This window comes from Centrocercus urophasianus, unplaced genomic scaffold (assembly GCF_019232065.1).
Source record: "Centrocercus urophasianus isolate 14NV4802_14NV808 unplaced genomic scaffold, USGS_Curo_1.0 seq_14, whole genome shotgun sequence".
Classification (NCBI taxonomy): Eukaryota; Metazoa; Chordata; class Aves; order Galliformes; family Phasianidae; genus Centrocercus; species Centrocercus urophasianus.
In genome coordinates, this window is record NW_024884586.1 from 41253769 (window position 1) to 41272012 (window position 18244).

Genomic DNA, 18244 nt, shown 5'->3' on the forward strand with positions numbered 1-18244 from the left:
TTTTTTCCTCCTGTTGTCACTATGGTTTCCTACTTTTCCTATTGCTGTCAGCAGGACAGCCAGTCCCTTTCAGGAGCACTCTGCTCAACGCAGTTTTACTTCTGCACTTTTTAGAATGTGTTTCAAATTGCATTGAGATGTTTTTCAACAACTTAACAGTCACAGTTCCGCACTATTTATTTTTCTTGAACTAAAAGCAAAAGCTCTTTTTTTTTTTTTTGGCCTTAGAAGGAAAATTGCTTTTTCTTCTTTTTAAATTAAAATAGCGTAGTGATGCATATTTATCAGACCTCTCAAACATTTATACATTCATTGGACTTGGCTATCAGTGTGGAGCTAACCAGAAAAAGAAAGTGAAACCCTTATTAAAAAGCAATATGACTAATGATGCATCAGAATGAGTAGCCATTACTCCACTTAAGCCTAAACTAAAAATCCTGGTATTTGCATTGTCAATTCATTCACAAAATGAAATCTCTTATTACTTTACCCAGTTTTCATTACTGAGATCTAAGTGGAGCCCAAATTGCTTTTCCAGTCAGAACAGCATTAAAAGTACAATCACTGATCATCCCCGTTTATCATCATTGTTGGAGATCATCTCAGTTAATGTGCAACGTGCCTGTAATAAATTGCCTTTCAGGTAAAAATCACTTCCTGTTTCATAGAATCACCAAGTTTGGAAAAGACCTCTAAGATCATCCAGTTTGATCATCCACCTATCACCAATATTTCCCATTAAACCACATCCCTCAGTACTACATCTAAATATTTCTTGAACGCTTCCAGGGTTGGTGACTCCACCACCTCCCTGGGCAGCCTGTTCCGGAGAGGTTTCAATAAGTTTATCACCAAAATAATTTTCATTTGTACCAAAACTCTCCATAGGAGAGTGCTGATCTGATGGAACTTCTGGGGGGCATGTTTTCTAGCCTGAGGTGCAGTGGGAGGTGAGGGACCCTAAAAGAAATGGAAACTGCAGGAGGAGATGTGAGGCACATAATCTGTCTTAACACCCATTCAAATTTACAACTTGTGCATCCCAAAATGCCCTTATCCCTGCAAATTCCAACAACCAGGCACTGGTGACTCTGGAGTGCCTCTTGCTCTTTTACTGAGATATATTTTTTTTTTTGGTCAAACACTTGTTTCATTCAAACGTTTAAATAAAAACTGAAAAAAAAAAAAAAAGAGGAAATGGAAAAGAAATAGAGAAACATCTCAGAGCTGTGCAGAAGTGCAACATCTCCCCTAGGTCTAACCTGATGCCACTGCACACTGCTGCCTCCCCTTACCAGCTGATGAGCATAGGAAGAAGCCTGCATACCACCCTGACAGCATACCACCGACAGCTCCACAGCAGTCCTCCAGACACAATAACTCTTTATCATTTGGAAATAAGGATGTGACATTTATTGCTATGTTTTTCAGTTAGGCAGAACTTGAAGTGACCTCAGAATATACTGCCGTTGGACCAACGCCTGAAATCTTTGCCAGCCCTGCTAAGACAGTGATGGACCTAAACATGCCCCTCCTGGCAGGGGAAGAATTTTACCTACACATGTCAGTGAGAAAAGAATATAACAAAGAAACCATATTTTTATTAAAAATGAACTGTAGACCCACCTTCCTGTCTCCCTAGAAAACAGAAGTAATTTGATGACTGCCATGAGTGGAAAGTGGCAAGTATTTTCCACACAAAATAATTTCTCATTTAAACACCTTAGAAGTGAAGGTGCTTAGCAAGCCTTAGAATTACATCAAAAAAAAAAAAAAAAAAAAAAAAAACCAGCAAACACTTGCACCTATCAAAGCCTTCCATTCCTCTATCAGGGAGAAGAAATGGTACCCTTTGACTTTTTGACCTGATGTGCTGAGTGATTCAATTTGAAAATAACACAAATAACACAAGAGGATGGATGGTGCTTGCAGTATTTTAAGGTCAAGTTACTATGAAGAAACATTTATTTTCCTTCCTGTTTCTGTCCAGTAAAGTCAGATCACTGCTATGGCCATGTTGAACCAACTGTGAAGATAAAGCACTGAAAACTTATAGACACGTTAGACAAATCATCTTTTCTGTTACGCTTCAGTGTTACTTCTGCTGGAAGGGAGAAAAGAAAGAAGATAGGCATTTAATTCTGCAACACTTTGATCTAACAAAATGGACCGTTCTCAACAGAAGTTAAATGCAGCAAGAGACAGAAATTTACTTGACAGATACTTTCAGCATTTCTGAAAGATATTAGCAAAAAAACCCTGAACGATTTCAATTAAAATTATGTGCTGAAGTGGCTGAGAAAAATTAAAAAGCGACGCTGTCAGCTTCCAGTAATTCATGAATTAGCATTCAAAACAGGGTCGTTACATAAGTAGCCTTTAATTGAAAACACTATTTTCTCCTTTCACTAAGTCATTACAGCTGAAGGCTGAACAGAGGTTAAAAAAGGAAGAGCAATCATAAATGATCAGTTTGACTCTGTGCTCTAGGGAAATAATAAAGCCTTTACTAAGAATCACAGCTTCCCTTCTCTCCCGGAACATGGGGTCACCTTGTAGCAACTCAGGTGTGCACCCACAAGCACCCCGTGCCTCTGAGAACTCCAAACAGGAGCTTGGCAGATGTGACGTGGTGCTAGACTGCTGGAGACCCACGTCCTCCCAGAGTGCAGCAAGAGCCAAGAGGGACAGTCCTGCTGGAACCTGAGGCTATGGCTGAGCACCTGAGATGCTGCTCGCGTCACTTCTTAACTCATTTGTAATCTTCAGCCCTGTGAAAGCTTCCACTCCTGATCCCATGCCACGCAGAAGAAAACTAAACACCAATTCGAAGACCAGGTTTCACACAAAGCCTCATCCAACTCTTTTCTGTTTACCTCTGGGAAGTCCCTCAATGAAGGGAAAGGGAAACACGTCCAGTACTAAGAGCGGGATCAACTCCACATGACTCACCCACAGCAGACAGCCCACAGAAGTGTGAGTTCAAGGGCTTTATGACTATTAGCATTCCCTACAACTGGTACTAAGTTCAAGAGATAGCAGATTACATACACATCAAGTTCATTAAGAATTTCTCCCCTGATAAACATAACTTTAGAGAAATCAAGCATCTTAAACACAACTAAAGGAGACGGAATATTGTGATGAATTCAGTACTGGTAACATAACATCCATTTTTTGACATCAGTTCATTAGATTTTCTTCTGACAAATTATTATGCCATACCAACGCCCAGCTCTAAGAGAGAGAAAAGCAATTTCCATTTTTTAGTGGCTACTCCATTCTTTCACAAAGCACAGGATTCCCTTCAGCTTTGGTTTACAAGAGGTAACAGCCTTAAGTTGCACCAGGAGAGGCTCAGGTTGGGTATTAGGAAAAATTTCTTCTCAGAAACAGCAGTAATGCACTGACAGGCTGCCCTGGGAGGTGGGGGAGCCACCATCCTTGGAGAGTTCAAGAAACGTGGAGATGTGGCACTGACAGACGTGGTTAGTGGGCACGTGGGGGTGGGCTGAGCTTGGACCAGAGGATCTCAAAGGTCTTTTCCAACCTTAATGATTCTATGATTCTAGTGTAAACATTATGGTGAAACTGGTCCCTGACTATAGAGCAAGCACCCCATACTAACCATGTATGTCCATAAGCATCTGGTCTTACAATGTGGTGAATTCTCTGTATGAGAAACTGTGCACATGAAAAAAAAACATTCTTTGCATTCTGCTTCTACCCATAAATCTTTGACGGAAACTCTCATGAAAACCCTTTCTGAAGCCTTGGCTTTTGGTTATTTTTGTGATTATAAAAAAGGAGGAAGGGTTTATTTCAGCTCAGTGAGTTGGGCTGCCTTCATCTTTATGGACTGCTATACTGCCCATTACCTGAATTACTTGCTTGTCACTGCAGTATAAATTCTTAAACCCACTGGCAACAATTTTCTACACCATAATTGTCCCAGTAATTGAAACTGCATCAATTTTGTCACTCAGCAACCCATTGTTTGCAACAGGGTAATTAAATGGAAGGTTTAGCTCGAAATCTTTTCCTCTTATTCCTAACACATGCTGCTCCTGAAGCAATTTACCCAAAACTTACCAACTTCTCACATGGGTAAATTTGATTTGTAAGCTGGTCAAAACCCAAGATTTTACTAACAAACATCTTTTGCGCAAGTACAGGATGGAAATAAATAATTAGAGGCATATTTAATACATTCAGATAATTAAAAACTAGAAATGGCCCATATTAGCATGTGAAAGAACAAGCAACCAGAGCTCCAAACAACCAGCACCAGTATTAAGAGGCAGCCCCCAGATCCAAAAAGTTGTTTATGGATGCATCAGCTATCTCTACCTTACTGAAATTTCATGGCAAGCTGCTGCAGTCAGTCAGCTAGAAGGGAATAGAAGAACATTATACAGACATTTAGAACCTTAAACAAACAAACAAACAGATATTTTATCATCTTGGATTAATTTCTGTCAGTACCACAGATCAAAGTAAGCTGTTCTTACATGCAACATTTGACATAGATAATACAACTATTTGAACTTCAACCCCATTTTCCCACATTAATGAAAGAAGTCTTGCAGAAACTATTATTATCTGCACAGACATTAACATCTTATTAACCCGATTTTAAGCATGGTGACCCCAAACAGCTGACTAAGTTCAAGCACCTTGCTTTCACTCACAACTACCGACATTTTAAGACCCACAGAGCTGAACAGCACTGTCAGAACAAAGCAGTCTGTAAGGACAACCTGACCCAAGTTCTCCAAAGTCCAGCAGAGCAACTCTTCACACTATTGAGGTACAGCAAAGCAGAAACATATCTCAAACTAAGTGAAAGAAATGCTGCAATAAGTCAGCAGAGAACCTGGTGGCTGAGCACACAACAGCTGATCCTACTGCTGAACATCCCCGATCGCATCGCCTAGCACAAAGATTGCCCCTTTATCTCATTAGTCAATGTTTTAGGGTCTCATGCACCAGGAAGTCAAGGGATGCACAATTTCACTGTGTGAAGCTAGGTAATAATTGAATCAAAGCTCTGTAATTGCTGTTATCACTACAAGACATTCAAGCAAAAATAAGCTCAGCAAAGCACGCATCTGACTTTAAGTATACATGAAGAGTCCCATTAGCTCCGGTGGCATTTATCAGGCAAGCTGGAAACCACACACATGAGAAAGCAATTAAAAAAAATCAACGTGCTTGATTTCTTAAGGATTCTGCAAACAAGAAAAAAAAATAAGGAATGAGATTAAAACTATTTAACATCTTTCATGTCACACGAGCCTTCAGAAACAGGAGAGATTAAATTCCTTTACGCTGGCTCATATCCCTGTTGTCCACACAGCACACCCTGAGATCGTTCCTTATGCTGGTGGTAAAGGCCTTGGAGGACCAAGGTGTTCCGATCACATTGTTTCCCAATTCCCTCTCTGGTGCTCAACCAGCAGGTCACAAACACAGCTCAGGAATCAGCATTCCACTCCCACTGATCCTCAGATTCTCCCTCATTATCACGAACTGCACGTGTACAAGTTGAAGGGGCAAAGCCACAGATTTCATCTGCTTCAGTGGTTAAAAAAAAAACCACACCGGAATTCTCTACCACTGGGGGAACTAACATTTTGGGAGAGATGGTCAGTAAGAGGCCTAGCAGATTTTACCACGTAAAACCACTACCAGAAAAAAAAAAAAAAAAAACTGGATTATGAGCAATAAAAGCAGTGCAAGTTTTAAACCCCTCCATTCTCTGTAGCAACTGAGGCGAGAACTTCAGCATGCTGTTAATATTCAAGTGTGTCTGCATCTTTTTCCTCTTGTTTTTGACCAGCAGAGAAAGATCAGCTCCACAACTCATTGGAGGCTCAGATAATCAGCTCAAAGCAAATTGCAGTATATAATTATAATCACACAACTGGCAGGCTTTGCTCAAGAGAGGACAAGGACTGAGATTCACACAGTACAGCCTATAACCCAAATAGAAATGCAGCTCACTAGTTAACATGCCAAATGGAGCTATAAGCACTGACATCCCACGTAGCCCTCATCTGGCCTGTGGCTTGTAAGCAATAAGTTTAGGAGTTGCAGATTAATGGAGCCCATCCGTGGCTCATTAGCAGCAAAATCAGTCTCTTCGTTAGTAAATCGATGCAGAAGTCAAGGAATGCTGCCCCAGTTCCACTGTGTGAGTACATGTAGATGCAGCATTACTCAAATAAACAAACTCAGGACCATGCCCTCATAGCACCTTGCATTTTCTTTTCTCAGCTGTGCTCCAGGCTAGAGGCCAAAGGGAACCCCCGCAGCTCCTGGCCAAAGCTCTGCAGATGGAGTTCCTCGTATCCCATCAAATAAAAGGGCTAGGAGTGAGGATAACAAAGACCTAAAACCCCTGCAGGCTTTAGCTAACACTGCAACCAAGCACTCTGCTGGCCATTTCTCTCTTCTTTCCACGCAGTGCTCAAGGCAGAATGGAAACTCAAGCTCCCCTCTTCTGGTGGATCACTCAAACCACTTTGTTGAACCAAAGCTAAACAGGTGGGAAGAATCAGCTGAAACAAGTCTGATTTTTGATGAGATAGTTTGAATGTCTTTAAAAATCTGCTACATAGTTCTAGATTTACATTTTTGACTTTATGAAAAGCAAAACATAACTGGAAACACGTAGTTTTGGCTAAAGTCTTTTTTTTTCCCCCTTTTTTTTTTTTTTTGTCTAGAATTCAGCACTGAACTTCTTCTAAAAGTCTGTTCTTTAAGCTTCTGCAACCAATGCTTAGTTTCTCTTTGAAAATCATTTTTCAGTCTTTATCAGGCTGACTGATCACTGAGAAGCTGCGTACTTTGAACCTCTCTACATGCTATAAAGACACAAAATAATGTTACTTAGCAGCCCAATCTAACTGTATTTAACAGCTTTTTTTCCCAATCCTGTCCTTATAAGCAGAAAAAAGTGGAATCTGGGGAAAGTGTTACAAAACTGGTTAAGCACAGGATATGACTAATCTTGCATTTCACAGCTGGAGGTTGAACTGAGCCTCATTAAACCCAGTGTTCTTGCTCACCCAGAACAGAAACAAATGGGGCATGGAAGATCTCCGTGTAAGTTTCTCTCATACTCACACTATTCCACAGCAATACAAAATCTCCCAATTTTGGTGAGTGCAAGAGACACTCATAACAATGTGGTTCTGTATAAGCTATACCTCAAAGAGAGTGGAATTCTGTAGACAGTCCTCATTTACTGGAAATGAATATTTGAATGAGGACCCAAATGTGCATCTTCTTTTTAATTAATTAAAATCAGTATGCAGGTAAACATTTACACAGTGCACGAGAATAAGAATACAGTACCTCAGAGCATGTCATCTTCAGCATTCTGAATTTAAATGGAGACTAAGTGCATTGGAAAGCTTTCACGTCTGACTTGCTCTCCATTACAAAAAACCCTATTTCCCTTGTGATACTTCAAATTAAAGCAATTATCCTCATCCTTCTCGCACACAAACACCAGGTAGGCATTGGGGAAATAAGACAGGTTTGTAATTTTGCTCCATTGTGGCGAGCACACACAGCACTCCCAGCACACGTAACAGCCTCACAACAAACCTGTGAAGCTGCGGTTCAAGGAGAGGCCCCAACGTGAGGACCTGATCCCAGCCCTGAGAAAAGTGCACAAGCAAGAACTGTTAACAGCAGGCTTGGCACACAACAGAGTGATCATAAAACAAGAGAAGAAATTGCAGCCTGATTCTCCTGTAGCCAGCCAGCACACTGCGTGCAATTCCTTCCTCTCCTCCATCCTCCATTCTTCAGGAAGAAACTAAACTCCATGGAACCGCATTTACATCCTTATCCTGCGTGGCACTGTTGACCCCTCAGCTCCCTGAAGTCCTGGGGTCCATTTTCTCCTCCTCGTTTTCAGAACAATGTGCCAGAAATTGCTTTCTGGGTGCATGCCTGTCACAAGTGCACAGAACTCAGGCTAAGAATACAGCTTCTTAAAAAGAAGGCTAAGCACAATTTCCAGGATTTTGTTTTGGCATAAGAAGGGGTCTCCCAGGGATACTCTCAATCCCCATCAGCAGGCAGGCAGCCGCTGAGGTGCTGGTAATACTGAAGTCTATGTGGTGATTTAATTAAATATTCAGATGTTCCTGGTAACTCCCCAGGGTTGTCCCCTCCCAGGAGAAGAATTTTTCTTATTTCTGCTCAGCTCCTGGCATTCTTCCTCAAAGAAACATCAGGATATCATTGTTAAACGTCTGGCCACTCACTGTTGCCCTGAGTATCTCCTCCCTCCAAGCTGGGCTTTCTGAAGCCAAGGTGTGCAACATGTCCTGGGCTTCTCTGAATAGGAAAATGCTTCCAGCATACCCACCCTGAAGGGAAAACCTGGACTGGGATCAGCAGAGACACACCAAGCCCACAATGCACAGGACTTCACTGCAAGAAGTGAGAAGAGTGGACAAGCCCATGAAGCCTACACATTTTGCAATTTTAGTTGTAAGTGCTTAATTCTTACCATTGTACAGAACGATGTGAAAACATAAAATAATAACCCTAATGATGGCCAAAAGTTCATCACTGTTATTATCTCTAAAACGCATGCATTAGTCGCAAAACTGCCCAGAACTGACCTTCAGAGCTCCCAAAACTGTTAAATATAGGTTTCTCCAATCTTGAGGGAAAAGCACATAATTACCAATTCATTTTTAGTTTAAGGGGCATTGTGATGTGGCTTAAGGGGTTTATTTTCAACTCGGACACTTTCAGCTCAGCAACAAAAAGTAAATACGATCTCTCATCACAGGGGTTGTATTTCTGTAATATGGAAGGTTCCCTCATCTCCCTAACCAAAGGCTGCAACAGAATGTTCAGCTCTCCAGGACATTCTCCTCAAAGACAGAGGAAAAACAGGACTTCTCACACACGCTGTGGAACAGATTAAATCCCCGCACACAGCAGAATGCAGCACACTTCTTCCCTGGAGAATTTCAGACAACAAAAGGGATGCCTGCAAAGCTCTCCACAGCCAACACCCAACGTTCCTGAGAGCTTACGTCCTTGTTCATTACACCTCAACTAGAACTTGAGAAAATAAAGTTGTCACTTAAACCCATACACAAGAAACATATTTAGATTGTTCTCCTCCTATAAAAGGAAGCTGGAAACTAGCCAAGGATTGCTACCACACCTTGCCACGTTAAAATGCTAGCCACAGTGAGGCTGGCACAGAGGCTCCTTGGGTGCACAGCGTGAGCCACTCCCCTTACCTGGTCTTGTGTTTGCAGGACAGAAGCCACCTCCACTTGTAAGAAAGGGTGGCACCATCAGCTCCAAGACACTGTGAGGTCCTTGCTACCACAGGTTATACACAGACAGCTTCTCAGTAGTGGCCTTTGGTAGAACCTCTTTCCAATCAATATAAACCAGGCAACAAGATCTGTGTGTTGTCAGAACTGCTGCCGGGTGCTTTGCCAGCACAGTGGTGCCATTTGCTGTCACTTTCACAGCCATGTCACCAAAACAACATAGTGTAAACCTAAGTCCATGACAGTATCAAACTGGAGTCATTTCTCCAGTTTTCTTTCCAGAGAAAGGAGAATGGGAAAAGCAGTGATTACTGATGGGTAAGCAATTTGAGAAGTTCATTTCCAAACTGGAAATACACATAATCTTCCCTAGAAAGAAAAAAAAAGTGAAAACAAAAAAAATCCATATATGGCTATCATAAAAAAATTCACTTCTTCATTTATTTTCCTCCTATCACAAAGTGCAGCTCATGAGAGATGGCACTTCCTTACCACATAAGAGAAGGAACAGCCTTCTCCATTAATCTCTTCCAATGAGTCACCAGAAGAGTGAAGTGAATCACAGCACGCTTGGGTGCTGGTAACATGCACCAGGCAAGGCAGCAATTCCAGCACACGTTGGGAAGCTCTCCAATCCCTCTCAACAAGCTCTTGCTTGTGGCACCAAGCTTGCAAAAAATTCAAGAATTATCTGGACAACTCTCAGTCATACTGTCTGATTTTGGGTGGTCCTGTGTGAAGCCAGGAGTAGGACTCAAGGATCTTCACAGGTCCCTCCCAGTTCAGGACATTCAATGATTCTACAATCCTTGCACGTAAAGATAATCATCACATCTCAGCATAGCCTCACCTGGCAGACACCAAGAAAGATAAAGCAACAGATCTCACTCAAGATGCCTTAGCTAGCAGAGGTACACTGTCTCACGAGTCACTGTAATATAAATCCTCCCATCAAGCTCACAATATCATCTGCAGTACCAGGCTTCTCAGGTTTCTCTGGATGAAGCACTATTTTAGCTCTATGTTTAGCACTTGGAAAGTAGCCAGAAGACTTCCATAACCACCACTGATTTGTTAATCCCTTAATGCACAGGCACTGTTTGTTACTTAGGATGTCGGGTTTCATCACCCCTCAGCACAGTGGTGATAGAACTTCTTGACATCAGACTGCAAATATTATTGCAATGTCAATACTCCCAGGGAGGAAGCCAGGCTGAGTTAAAATGTGACTCTGGTATTGACAAGCTGGTTTGGCATTGCTGAGTTCAAACTGCCAGGATCACCTGGCAACTTCAAAAACAAGAGAATTGTTGCCAGGATCCTTTTTGAGTCCTTTGAGTCTTAGCCCAAGATCCACATGGTAACAGCTAAACACCTTCCAATGAGATGAAGCAAGAAAGTGTGGTTAAGTGGATTACACTCTTCCGGGAAAGTACTGGGAACAATGTGTACATATGCATATGAGTGTGTGCAGAGACAAGTTTTCCTTGCTTTTCTTGCTCTTTTTGTCCATAGTTGGTGGAATCTGAAAATGAAGCATAAAGGCAAAAGGGCTGAGCCTCCTGTTAATTACTGTTGGGTTTTTTTGTATGTTTGGTTGGTTTTTTTTTACTTCAGAAGATAGACCAGCAGAATGCCGTGCTCAGCCATGGCAGGATGAAGCCAGGCCAAGGGCACATTGAGCAGAGCCCGTCCCCAAATCCATGCGTGTCCCTGGCAGCTGCACACACACAGCCCATCTGGTTATCGATATCTCCAATGGAATCATCTCGGGGCTTCAGCTACCACCCGCCAGCACGGGGGTTGGGAGAAAGACAGAGGGAGTTAAAATTAAATTAGCAATTGATTAATACTTGAAGTCACTCAGTAGCTGTTGTTGAGTGTCATTTGGGGGCTTTAACCCTTCAGTGCTCTGTGTTCCATGCATCACAGGTGGCAATATCAACAAGGAAACTTGAAACTTGGGGCAATTTTTTAAAAGCTCACAATGTGGTCAAAATGTGGATTTCAATAAAATTATGACTTACCAGAATTATTTTATTGATATTTCAGTAGGCACATAGCCTCCTTTTCAATTTTATTAACAGGAATATTTTGGAAACAGAACAAAAGGAAGATACCAGAGCAGTCTGTTTTTCAGACTCAGCGAAATGCAAAGAAAAAAAAATAAAAAGAAAAAAAACTGATAAAAAAAAGTTTTGGAGCAAAACTATTCCAAAATTTAGTGCTGGAAGTAAGAAGCAAAGTTTATGGAAAAAAAAACATTTAACATGCCAGGGAAGTAGAACAGTGCAACAGTGAAAAGATGCAGAGGAAAGGGAAAAAAAAAGAGGAACCCTTCTGATGGTTTAAATAGACAGCTCTTCACTGATTTCAGCAGAGCTGCCCCCTCTTTACAAAGAGTGCTGTGTTGTAGGGGATCCAGGGGACATATCAAACAGAAGGATTGTTTTCTTCCTACTGCTTGACATTCCTATATATAGATAGGTAAGCACAAGGAGCGATCAAAAGCCCAGCGACACGTGGAGTAGACTTTGAAGGATGGATGCAAGCAAAAAGTGCCAGTTTTGAAGATGTCTGCTCTGCTTTCAGCGAGATCACAAATAAAAGCTGTGAGCCAGCACTGCACAAAACTACTCCCAAGGCTGTTCTTTTACTACAGCCTTCTCATTCAACAAGATAAAAGCAAATGTAAATGGGCAAGCAAGGCAAAATCCCAGAGCAAGGACACCGGCGACGCCAGGGCCTCATACTGCATGGAGGTGCCCACGTGCCAGCACAGCGTGTACTGCTGCTGCTGTGCCAGCAGAGACCCCCTGCCCACCCTCTATGCACATCCAGATGTACTCCTCCTCAACACACACAGGGAGGCTAACAGAGAATTTGCCATTCTTTTCTCTATAGCCAATTTTGAGGTAGCATTACTGCAGAAGGTGCATAGCAACAGAAGACCAAGTTCCATTATCAGGGAGTTCACAGCATTATGCTCTTCACCTTGTAAAAAATCCCTACTGAATTCAGATGGGCAGACAATTACACAGAAACCAGAGATCAGAGCTTGAGGCCACATTAATACCTACTAGGAAATAAATAACCTACCTGAGAGAGAAGCTTGTTATCATCCTCCAGCAGTTTCACTTTTGTTTCAAGTTGTCTGATGTAGTTGGAAGATGAATCTTTAGGAAAAAAGAAAAGATGTATTTCAATTTCTTGTGTTAGAGGTAAGTGCTGTCACATGGCAAGGCATTTCTTCCCCCTGTGGAACACAAGTTTGGAAAAGAACTACTGACTACAAGCATGATGGGTAAGGAGGGGACTCCAGCAAAAGATTTTTTTTTTCCACTCAAGAGCTGAGATTTGGTAACAGCAGCTCCTTCTGTGAATCCATCAGTGCCATCAATCCGAGGGAAAGGGAAAAAAGGAAGGAGTCTCATAATTTTTCCCTCAAACAATTTCTGAGCTTTGAAAGATGCTCTCAATTCATCTAAAATGCACCAAAATACTCAACGACAGAACAAGATGCCTCAACTCAGGTTCAGATAAACCAACCCCTTAAACGCATGCTTTTTTTCTTTCAAAACCAACTGATAAAATCCACAGAAATAAAATCTGTGCCAGAGTTCCCAGCACAGTAACAGGGTATGAGGCATACAGCCAGGCTCCAAGCTGAAGCATACACATCCTGCAGCATACAGCTGAAATGCCTACCCATGAGACCTCTCTTTTTCTAGTGGAACTATATGACAGAAACAGGAAAGCAAAGTACAGCACAACCCCACATAGTACAGCAATTTTCATCCTGAAGGAATTGAATGGCAAATTTACCCTGACAGTAAGACAGCAACATCAAGGAGGGTGACCTGGCACAGAAGATAACTTTCCAAAAAGATAACTTTTTGCATGGGGCTTACTGCTAACCAAAACATCTGCTTTTTGTTTTGAAATATGCTTTGAACCAATACACCTGCAAATTTTACAGATATTAAAGGAACTTAGGAGAAACCTTTTAGCCATTTCCTTTAGAGCTTAACAGTTTGCACCAACTGCCTCCATCCACCTGTATGCCCGTAACACTTCTCCACTCACAATTTTGAGAGCGGAGGCTGTGAATTGTTACAGCAAGAGAATAAGAAGGAGGGAGTTCTGCAGCTTTAGCATATGAAAAAGAAACCTGAACAATCTCTGCTAAAAGGGCTCTGTGAAATGGAATTATGCTTTCCTTCATTTCAATTATTACAGAATGACTGCAAAAGCCACTATTCAGCCAAAGGACCTCACGCTGAGCATGAATCAGAGAGGAACAGAGTGTTACACAGCACAGGGCTGCGGCCGGCTCCATTCCGGACCAGCTTGCCACGGTCAGCAGGCACCCTCAGCTTCATCTCTGCATACAGAAACACGTGCACATGCACATGTGTAAGGTTTAGGCTCGCTCTGTGCCAAAAGGCTTATCTTCCTCTGTGCCAGCACCTGCCAAAGGCACTCAGTGCAAGCCTGAATGCACTTTCTTGGCCACTCTTTGGGCAGTTTTGCAGAAGAGCTAGCATGCAATCTACCACTAAGCACTGAGAGTGCTTTGAGCAGTCAAGAGAAAAATTGGAATATGCTTGGAGAAGCTCTACCATAGACAAGAGCCAAACCACAAATAAAGGAACAGCGGGACCCATCAGAGTAAAGTGCCCAACTCAAGCACGCGCATTCTCAGAGGAAACACGTTCACGGCTTTGTTTTGATAATGCTTTGTACAAAATCAGGAAATCCAAATAAATCCTCATAAAAAAAGCATAAGACGACACCATAGGGAGCTGTGTAAGTTCAGTGAACGGCTTTAGTGGCCTAAAGATTCACAAGAGCGTTGCCTTCAGCTGCAGAGATGGCAAGCTGTCTGCCCAACAGAAGCTCAACCACAAGAGGGGTCCACAGAACTCAGGAAAAGAGGGCAAACAAAGCAGGTTGTGCGATCGATCCACAGCATCTTCCCAACTGAGGTCTCATGCAAACAGTGCCAAGAATTTAGTCATGCATACAGAAATGCAGAATAAAATGCTGCAGATCTCTACTTTAGTCAGCAGGATTTCAGCACTAGCTTCAAGAACTTACTGAATTAGTAACGACCCAATCCTCCATTAGGGTGACAGGGAATTTAAAATCCTTAAGGATCCTTCATGGAGCACAGTTTCACCCCTTTTGTACCCACAGCTCAGCCCAGTAATGCCCATTTGGCTTAGCAGTGCCCAGAACAACCTCAAGCTCCATCAAAAGACTTGCTGAAACCCCACCTCTTCCGTTTGTGTGCTTGATACAAAGCCTCCATCTGCAGATCTGGCCAGATAAGCTGTCCTCCTGAGCTATGCTCCAGCTTCACCAAGAAGCACGTGCAGCAGAGGTGAGCACCCCTATGCAGTGAATGCAGTGATCCCAATACATCAGCTCCTGATACTCGTCTCAATATATTGGGGCATCCAGCTCCAAAAAAGGATTCAAAGCAGTGTCAAAAGACACCTTCTGGGATTCCAGAGACATGGACTGAGCACAGCCTGTGTGTGCATACCTTGTACACACAGCAACACTTGCATAAACAAGTGCAAAAATGCTAGACAGTACTACAGATCTGTATGTGTTGCAGGTCACGTGCAGACACAGAAAGAAATCAGCCCGCAATGAGCCTTTCTCCTGCTTGCAGTTCAAGTCTGCTTCACAAGCAGCAGTGTCCCCACCGCTTCCCTGGTAATCTCTTATCATGGCCTCATGCTTTGATTGTGCCACATATGGAACTCTATGCCACGCTGTGTATAAACAGCAGCAATAACAACAGCTTATGGGAACTACTTCTGAGCCCTCCTCCCCACCCTGTGCCCTCAAAGGGCAGAGAAGCTGAAGGAGGTCATTTTTGGCATCCCTACCCTCCAGCACAGGGATATACGTATATGGCTCAAAGTAAAGGCTCACACCCTGAGCTTCACTAGCAATGCTCTTCGTGTGGTAGCTTTAGCATTGCTAACATCTATACAGAGTTAATGTTAAATGGTTGAATAGTGACACAGAAGCTGCTGTGTTTAGGTCTTGAGAGCTACAAGGAGTGACCAAGAGATTGGCCATAGCTGCCTAAGAAAAAGAAACAGTGAGAAAATTACTTTCAAATCCTTTGCAAAGAAAAAGCTATTCCTTGGACATGCTGGGGAGGCAATCTCTATACCTCCAGGAAGGAATGCACACCACAGTCACCATTAGCATTAAAAGCCTGCTCTGAGACTTGCTAGAACTCTTCACACAACACTGCTGAACCCCAAACCACGTCTGATGTCAGTTAGAAAGCACATCACAGCAACATAAAATTTAAGTAGAAAAAAAATCAACTTAGCTCTTTTGTCAGCAGGAGATGCTCCATGTCAGGCAAAGGCTGAGAAACAGTGCTCAGAACCACCACCACCCACACCATACGCTCGGAGACGAACAGCCTCCATCTTCTGGGCCTCCTTGAGCTGAGGTGGACACCAGACGAGCCCCCTGCATCTTGATCTCAGGTTTAAAGAATCCCATGACAGCAGGCAGTAACACTCCAGGCCGAGACTCTCCCACGTTAGATCAAGAAACACATTCCCAGCATTTTTCTGCCTCTGACCTTCCTCTTATCAGTGAGTTTCCCCCCTTGCCTGCCTCCCTCACAGCCGTGGGGTGAGGATGGCCCCGCTGACCCACCCAAGAGAGGCATCAGAGCTGGAATGTTGGCAGCTTGGACCCTCTCATTCCCATTATTAGGAATGATTAGGAAAATGAATGGTCTCAGCACCTTGTCAAAGCCTGCTGTCAGCCTTGAGGAATGCTGCACCTTCAGCCCAAGAGCTTTCACCCTGGCAACACGAGCCAGACTCCTGGCACACCCAACTGGCCCATCATCTCACAGAACAATACGGCACCCACTTTGAGTCCCCACACACCACCTGGTGCATCACCAGAGTCCTACTGTGTCCTACCCCATAATGCAGGGTAGGACACAGCTCTGTGAATGCATGGCACAATGAAGTACAGTATCAAAGATGGAAGTCAAAGACATGTGAGAAGAAGAACTCAGGAGTGTGTCTGGTCAGCTGTGATGGGATGACACCAGGACCAAAATGCTCTTCTTCTCACACTCCTCAAGGTCATGGGCTGCAGCTATATGAGCAACATTTGCCTTAGTTGACCAGATGGCACCAGACAGGATTTCCCCTCAAAACTTTATGTCTCCCGCCCACAACCCTTGCACACATCAGACTGGCCACCACTCCTGGAGCACTTTGGGCAGCAGAAGGAGGCCAGGACTGGCCCCAGCACAGCACCTCTGCAGGCAGCCAGCAAGCAACACTGACAGAACTCACACCAAGAGTGCCATAATTTGGCAGCACTCACTTACACAACGTAATTGCTTCAAGCCAAACTGTTCACAGAGCTGTAAAACCTGAAGTCCTGTTTCTTTAAAGAGCCTTTGAAGAACTAATTGGACATAGCTCCTCACATTATCTCCGTGAGAGGTAAGAGCACTGCATTCCAGCCCATGAAGGAGCATTACTGACATTACCCACCGCCCTCAAGATTTACCATCTTAAAAAATACACTCCATCTGGAATCAACTGTGATGCAATCTAGCTAAATAAGTTTTCTCCAAGTAGACAAACCAATTAATACTCATTACAGCTCAATTAAGGCAAGACAAATCACTCTACCTTGTTTTAACTAAATGCCCTTTGATGGAGCAGGAACTGCCTGGCTCCTGAAGCTTTTTTAAAACAGAAATTAGAAACTGTTTCAATAATCAAAACAATCTCTCAGCCTGCAGAGCACAGAGCAGCGTCATTTTAACAGTCAGAAACACTGGAGCCTTTCTGATCCTCATTTGAGATTTCAGAGGAAGCTGTCTGAGGGGTAAGTAAGATGAATTATGCATTTATTTTGACAGTAACAAATGTTTTTACTTCTACTTATGTTATTTCTCAAAACCATAAGCATGCAGAGCAGAGGCTTGCATTGTAGCAACGTGGTTGGGATCGAGCCACATCTATTTAAGCCCTTATACCAAAGCTTTTCTTACTTTAGCACTTGAACAGATGTAAGAAATGTAATGACTTAGTACAGTTCATAACAGAGATGCAAGAAAAGGTTAACGTCACACTCCTTGGAACAAGGATGCTCCAGAGCCCCCCAGCTGCCTCAGTCACAGTACCTGCACCCTGCTGGGGCAATGCAAAATGGCCTCCTGCTGCAATTCCTCCCCAGGAAACACATTTACAAGTAGGATTTACAAAAGCAAAGCACAGCTCTATTTGCTTTGTCACCATCCTGCCAACAAGACCCATCCCTCACCAAAAGCAGCGACCCCAAGGGGATTCTCCCAAAGCCGAGATAATGTCTTATAGGAAGGAGAGATGTTCTGCCAGTCTTACACTTCACCACGACCTGCCTCATTCAGCCTCATGCGATGGGATGCTGGGTGTCCCTGCTTCCTCCCCTTCCACTAAAGATTATCCCATTGAAAGATCTTCACCTGTGCTCAATAAAACATTTCACTGTTTGTCAGCGGTTTTGTTATCACACCTCTACTCTTCAGCACAATATTTCAGATTCTTACTGCTCTGTTGATTTTGCTTCTTGACGCAGACAACCAGGCTGAAAAATGGGCCAGCGGCTACATCTTGTGAAAAAGGTGATTTATTAAGGCAATAGGGATTTCTTAGACCAGCTGGGAAGCAGATGAAACTCACATCTTTTTGTACCTTGTCACTACAGAAAACGTTCAGAAGTGGACAAAATCATAACCCCTGATTCTTCCTAGGCAGCCCCCATCTTTCTGCTCTTACCATCAAAACCCACTGATAGAACCACAGAATCATGCAGGTTGGAAAAGAACATCTGACGCAACCCATGGTGACACCTGTCTGAGTAAG

General features: G+C 43.0%; 1 protein-coding gene across 1 annotated transcript in view; it reads right to left on the bottom strand.

The window, feature by feature from the left end:
* Window positions 1-18244, bottom strand: part of CCDC85C (coiled-coil domain containing 85C) — a 102260-nt gene that overhangs the window by 27823 nt on the left and 56193 nt on the right. Inside the window, exon 2 of the mRNA XM_042813442.1 lies at window positions 12423-12499. Within this exon, the coding sequence (XP_042669376.1) occupies window positions 12423-12499 (77 nt within the window). The remainder of the gene's footprint in view (window positions 1-12422; window positions 12500-18244) is intronic.